At 24.1% G+C, this 7,015-nt stretch overlaps 1 protein-coding gene across 5 annotated transcripts; it reads right to left on the reverse strand.

Annotated features, from left to right (window-relative positions):
- Positions 1-286: 286 nt before the first annotated feature.
- LOC145838329 (uncharacterized) lies at positions 287-6,647 on the reverse strand. 5 transcript variants are annotated; one of them, XM_082945900.1, is made up of 3 exons: positions 6,550-6,647; positions 3,291-3,372; positions 287-1,252 (listed from the first exon to the last, which is right to left on the reverse strand). In XM_082945900.1, exons 1-3 carry the CDS (start codon positions 6,570-6,572, stop codon positions 986-988), a joined length of 372 nt encoding a protein of 123 aa, XP_082802026.1. In that variant the 5' UTR covers positions 6,573-6,647; the 3' UTR covers positions 287-985. The 5 variants fall into 5 exon arrangements, with proteins under 5 accessions (XP_082802026.1, XP_082802025.1, XP_082802029.1 ...); XM_082945899.1 differs by having other exon boundaries at positions 3,288-3,372; XM_082945903.1 differs by having other exon boundaries at positions 3,291-3,369; positions 6,550-6,646.
- Positions 6,648-7,015: the final 368 nt, after the last annotated feature.

The raw sequence follows: 7,015 nt of genomic DNA on the forward strand, positions 1-7,015 counted from the left end.
AAACACTATTAAAGCAGCTTCTTAAATAAAACAAATTTTTTGTCCAAGTTTAATTAAAAATAAGTTTAGATACCGTTTTTAACAAGAAATAAATAATGAAGTTTGTTTTTATTTCTATTTAAAAAAAAATGATACGACTTGTATAAATTAGGAAAAAAAGTAGAAAAGACTGAATTTTGATTACCAAAGTAAATTAGAACAACTTTTATGTGTAATAACTTTATAACATAATGTAATGATACAAATAACAAAAAGTTTAAAAACTCCAGTTAAAAAAGAAGCGATGAAAAAAAAAACAAGTTTATTAGAAAACTTATAACTTTTAAGGCACACCAAATAAAACATACTTGGCCCTTAAAACCACTAACTGATAAATTTGGCAATAGATTTGAAAAAAACATAAAATACTTTGAAGTTTTAAAAGTATATATTGAGTTTTAACAGTTTTCTACAAACTTGATATACATTGTTAAATATTTCAAAAGGTATATTTACACATAGTAGCAATTTAAAATGCATTTTGTTTAAAACTTTATAATAATTAAAAAAAATATCTAAAAAAAGTACTAAAAGTTATTCTATATATACAAAATGGTGGTGTACTTAACTAATTTTTTACTCAAATAATTTCAAGTAATTTAAACTAAGTACTCAAAACTTAATAGAGAACTGGTCTTATTTGGATGGCAAGCATAAAATATATTTTAAGTATGAAAAGGTTATGATAGGTAAAAAAAATAGATAAGTCAAAGAAACCCTATGCGAAACAATAATTCTGTAAGTTATTGTTTCAATAATCTCGGAATGATTTTTTTTTTTCAAAATGATGCCATTTTAGCTTGTTAACTTTTCATCAGTTTATTATAAGATGCTTAACAAGCAATAGACACAAAAAAAAAAATACAAAAGAAAGTTTAGTTTAAAGCACTTTTGTTTTTTTCCGTTAGTTTGGCAAGCAATTAAAACACTATCAGTTTTCAAAATCCTATCTGAACAAATAGTATCGGAACAAAATAATCAAAACAGTAAAATAAACAAACCAACACATGTATATCGCACTGTAGTGCGGTAACGAATTCCACAATATTATGTTGCACAAAATACCAATAAACACAAAGGAAGCGATGAACATGTCTGAATTGCTGTATGTTTGTTCGTTTATGTTTGCTTTTTCTTGGGGTGTTTTTGTGGCGTTTTGATGTTTTTCTTCTTTTTGTAAGAACACTATGACCTCATCTTTCCGACGATTATTCTGTAAATAAAATATATATAGTATAATAATATAAAATATAATATATATAAATGTATAAAAAATTTAATTAATAATTAATAGTTGAAAACAGTTTTAGCAATAAATAAGATTTACTATTGATATGTATTTTGTAGCTTAAATATATTTGAATTCCAATTTGTGCTTTATGAATATACAAAAAGTTCAATTTAATAATCAATGATTGAAAAAAGTTTTAGCAATGAATAAGAATTAGTATAAGTATGTAGCTTGTAGCTTGAATATATCTAAATTCTAATTATTGGTTCAGAAAAAATAAGTCAAAAAGTATATTTTAATTAAACACTTTGATTTTGTAAATCTAGTATTGTTCACAAATTTTCTATAGTTAAAGGTAAACCAAGGATATTATTGTACTAAACCAGGGGTCGGCAAACTGCGGCCCGCGGGCCAATTGCGGCCCGCGAAGGGTAAATCTGCGGCCCGCGAGCACGTTATTTTTTTGAATGGAATGCGGCCCGCGAAAGAAAATTTTGTGGCCCGCGAGCATGTAAATGTGGCCCGCTGATGTAAATATATTTCAAGTTAAGTTATTTTTGATAATTTAATTTGATTAGTTTGGTTTTAAGTCTCTGTATAACATTTAAAATAATTAGAAGAAATTACTGCTTTAGTTTAAAAATGTGAAAAAGACAGATTAGCATTTTAACAGGATACTTTTCCGAGTTTCCTAATAACTTCTTTTTTACAACAGCAAGTAATTATCTGAAAAAGAGTGTAAATAGTGATTGAATTTAATAAAATAGTTATATAATACCTATTTATTAAATAAACTAAAAGCAAATGTTTTCTATTTTGTAAAAAAATAATGCACAGTAATTAACTAAAGTGTCATTTCTTTATAGCTTAGATATTATTTTTCAATATCTTTTATACCTAATTTTTTTTTATAGATTTTTTGTTTGTAAATGTTATATTTTAGTTTAAAAACAATTAAATAACATAGTAATAAGAAATAAGGTTTATTTAGTTTTTGTTTTTACACATTTAATTTTTCAGAAGTTTTCTTTGGACTTGAATTAATTTATATGTACACCAACTTAAAAAGATGCTAATATTTTAAACAACTTTTTATTTAATACTTTAGTTAGTTTAAGTTTAGTTTATGCACAATTTTCTAACATTGTTCTTTCTACATGTAATATCTAAATTTGTACAGACACATTTAAAACAGTATATATGACATAAATTAATATAGTTTTTGTTAGGTATACATTTTCATTTTTTAAACATTGTTTTTTCAAACTAAGTTAATTTTTATGCCTCGCATATCAATACACACATTTGCTGTATTTTGGAGCTACCTATTTAATAAAAACTAGATTTAGGGATGGTAAATTTATCAAGTTTGTACATTGTTAATCAAAATAGTTCAAATTCAAACAAATAAACAACTAAACATTGACACACTTTCAGACTTTCACTATTTGAAGACTTTAAATCTCAGGCCAATTAAGTCATTTTATAAGTTTTTGGCTAGAATTGTTTTTTGTATACAGAAATATCAGGAATGTTTTTGTTGACTCAGGCTGGCTTTTTTGCTTGAAAGAGTGGCAAACTAAACTTGTGATGTAAGTTTTGCTCAACCCACAGTGTTAGTTTGAGTTATAATAAATGTTAAATTTCAAGTCTTGCAGCTGATATAATTCAAAATATTATTTATATTATTGTGTACATTCAATTGTGAACAATCAGTGTTGTTAATAAACTTGAATCCCGGTAAAGCTGTAAACTTGAAAATTTATGCTTAAAAATTCTGGAAAAAAAACTTGAATTTGAGAATTTTTAAAAAACCTGGAATTTTACAAAATTTTTACATGTTAAGTAATGAAATTTCGATTTGACACAAAAAACTTAGTAAATAAACATTTCTTTAATAAAAAATATATAAAAGTAGATTAACAGTGTTTTTTAATATTGATATATTTTTTAAGAGAATTTTTAAACTTTAATTAAACTTTATACTAAAAATAATAGAAGAAATTGTGCTTCTAACAACTTTGTATTGGTTCATTGCACCTTTAATTGTAAATTTTCTCCGATTGCTGTGCTTCGTGTTGGAACTAAACCAAGAAATTCTGCTAAAATGTAAAAATTAGTAAAAATATCTCTAATAAAAATTCTCATATGAGCAATAGTTGTTCTATCAGTGCTCTCCGGTTAATATATTGATTAAAGTCCTAATTTGATTTATGCAACTTTATAACCTTAATACATTTCCTAAATACGACTTTTTGTTGTTATTGATGAAATAAACAAAAGTTTTTCAATACTGCCAACATAAATTCTTTAAAAAAAGTTTTCAATTATAAATGGTATCTCATTTTAAATAATAAATTTTGCAACTTTTAAACTTGTCTTAACAATTTTTTTCTTATAATTCTATAGTTACTGAAAATAATAATGTGCTTTGTTGGAACTGACTTTGGTGATTTGTTTTTTTATCGTTTCTCGCAACAAGTCCTAACTAACGTTGTTTTCTTTTTGTAGCTCGACTTATATTTTACAATTAATATTTTAAAATGCAATATTCTTATTGCAGATAAAGAATTGCTATAATGCTTAATAAAAAAATAGTTTTTCTATTTCAAAAATGACTCAATAAAATTTTTTAAGAAACTTAATTGTCCATTCCAGGTGACTTATACTTTTTTGGCATGTAATTTATTTACTATTAATATCTTTCGTTATTTTTTTATGTTGTGAACTTTGTTTTAACTGGGTTGCTACACAAACAGGCTATTTTAAAAGGTTGAAAACTCAGGTGTGTGTGAAACTTTTATTTCAAATACTTTAAAGAAATCTTTTAGTTCCCAGAATAGTTTTTATGACTGTAGTATAGTTTACTAATTGTAGTTTTTTTTTTTGTTTTCTTACACTTTGTGTACTTTTTGATGATGATGATATTTTTACTAGGTATTTAAGCTTGATTTAAATGTTATATTAGCTTTTTCAACTTTTAATAAACTTAGGCTGGTTTGATACAACTCAGACATTTTTGCTTTTTAAGTAGCAACCAGAAAAAAGACTAGTTATTAATAAGATATTTTATTTAAGTATTCGAGAATTAATTATGTTAAATAATTTGTTCTAGCTTTCTAGAATACAAAAAGGTATTATTTTTTTTAAGTTAACTAAGTACTAAATTTTTTAATGAATGTAAACTATTTAACACGCAAAAATATACTTCAAAAAAACTATTTAACATTTTTTTGAAGTAAATATTCTTAGAAATATGAAAAAAGAGGTTGATAATATAACAAATATATAAAAGTAACCCATAAATTGTCTTTCAATTTTGGTTTTTATAGAGAGTTAGGTTGTAAGTAAAATTACAAAAGTATTAAGTATAACTTATTAAGTGCTTATGAAAGTACATAGTTTATTAACACTTAAGTATAATAGTCAAAGAAAATTTTATTCTAATAGATATCAATTTATTAAGGCATTCTATATATAGCTAAAAGTCATTTAAATTGATAAGGTGAATAAAAGTAAAACTTTTCTCTAGTGTCACTAAAACCAATATATTATTCAAATGTCACTAAAACTAAAACTGCGGCCCGCGAAGACTTTGTAAACTTGAAATTTGGCCCGCGACCACTAACTGCCTGCCGACCCCTGTACTAAACCAAGGATTGTATTTTGTAAATGTTTATTATAAAAAAAACTAACTCAAAATTACATGATTAAACAACTTTTTTACATACAAACAAAATCTTTGAGAAAATTCAATTTTAATTTCTCAAAATGTTAATATTTAATTGGTATAAACGATATTTAAAAAACGTTTTAAATTCGATTAACTGAATTGAAAAAGTGCAAAAACTAAATATAAATCAAATAATGAAAAGCTCAGGTTAAATTATCTTTTTTGTCTTAAAAGTATTGATCGTCTAGCAGTAAAAGTTTTCAATTATTATATAGCTAAAATATTTTTATTTTAATTTCTTGTTTCGATTAAAAAAAAAGTTTAAAGTAGTGTGGAAGTTTTAATATTATTAGTTGATTTTTCTATAGAAATTAAACTGTTTAAATTTTGTTCTGCAATCTTTGAAAATTTTCAAATTTCGAAAAAAACTTAAAGCAGCTTTAAAATTATACCGTGAAAGCTAAAGTTCAACTTTATGATTTTATTTGTTGAAATTTGAGAAATCTATTTTCACAACAGATCACTCTATTTTTGTTTATCCAAAAATTTTGGAAAAAAAGTAGTAATACAATGGCTTAGTGTGTCTAGTAAACTTTTCAAGCTTAAATCCTGAATAAAAACAAATACAAATTTCGCACCAAAACAAAATTAAATATTCTGAAAAACAAAACTCAAGAAAACCTTTTGTGTAGCAAACATTGTATCTACTGTATAAACTTTACACTGAAATCTGCTTAACAAGATAACAACAAAAAGTTGTGAAAAGCCAGCTACCGAAAAACAAAATTTAACAACTTTTTCGTCGGGTTTAGCAAATTTAATTTCACGCTTGCTAAAGGGCAAAAGATTTGTTATGAATGGATTGTGTTGTAAGAAGAAGTTTTTGTTTGTTTTTGAGTGTTTTTTGTGAGGAATTTTCGCTTCCTGTATTTAAACTTTCAAGTAGGTATTGGAGCGTATTATCTAAAAGGTTTTGAACTTTTGAGTGTTTTTTAAGACTTACTAATACTTTAATTTTAAATGTTAAGTGTTCAACTTCGTTTGGAAATATCTATAGCGCTCAATGCTAAAAATAAACTTTAAAGAACTAAAAGTTAAATTCTCTGTTTCAACTCTACATGTGTTGAACAAGAAATAGTTTTATGCGATAAAACTTAACTTTTATAAAGACTTAGTTCATAGAACTATAATACCTTATTACTTAAAATAAGAATTTACACTTTAAATAAGTATTTACTAGTTAAACAAAATTGAAAACTTTTTATAAGTTTCAAAAATAAAACTGTTCATCTAAATACGTATTAAAGATGTAGTTTACACTTTATTTTTTTCAATGAGTAACATATTTATATTTTCAGCTTAAGTTTTCAAAACTGTTTAATAAAACCTTTTTTTTTTGTAAATTTGCTTACATATCATACTTATGTATTTAGCAGGCATAAAAAAGTATAGATATGTGGTAACCTTTTAATGCTTTTAAGATTAACTTAAAAAGTATATACATAAATTGATAAACTACTTCTGAAACAAAGTAGAAACAGCTACAATAAATTTTAAAATACATAAAAAATTCACACACCATAGTATTAAAAAAATTTTAACTAACAATTTTAGGCCAGAAAATTTCATTGTTGTTGTTTTTGTTATTTTCACTGCTTGATATTGAAGTTAGGAATTTCATAGCTAATCATAAGTTTTTTTTTCTGCAAAATAATGCTTTAAATCCATATGATGTCAAAAATATAAACAAAAAACAAAATATAATTGATAAGATTTAGTAGTGACGGTAGTATGTAAATTAAATTTAAGCAAATACAGGATTTTTATAAAGTTTATAGGTTTATAAATCTTTTTGCTTCTACATAAAGCACGTTTAAATGATTGAAAATATAAACATTCATAATTCTAAATAGTTTTCATTTGTTATAAAACAAAAACGTTTATACATTAAACATCAAAAATATAGAACACTGTTTGCTTAAATATTTCATACGATTTTACTTTTCGTGCATTTGTTTGAAAATATAGTTTGAATAAAAAAAGACTAAAAATAAATCAAACAAATTTTATAT

The sequence above is a fragment of the Thalia democratica genome, chromosome 6 (assembly GCF_965202585.1).
Source record: "Thalia democratica chromosome 6, ktThaDemo2.hap1.1, whole genome shotgun sequence".
Classification (NCBI taxonomy): domain Eukaryota; kingdom Metazoa; phylum Chordata; class Thaliacea; order Salpida; family Salpidae; genus Thalia; species Thalia democratica.

Bases quoted from the DNA above. Each gene is read 5' to 3' on its own strand.
- LOC145838329 (XM_082945899.1), bottom strand. From the start codon at position 6,572: ATGAAATTTTCTGGCCTAAAATT. The intron at 3,373-6,549 runs GTTAGTTAAAAT...TTTACATTTTAG, and splicing joins AAATTTTCTGGCCTAAAATT to CAGAATTTCTTGGTTTAGTT. The intron at 1,253-3,287 runs GTTAGAAGCACA...TTTTATTTACAG, and splicing joins CAATGAACCAATACAAAGTT to AATAATCGTCGGAAAGATGA.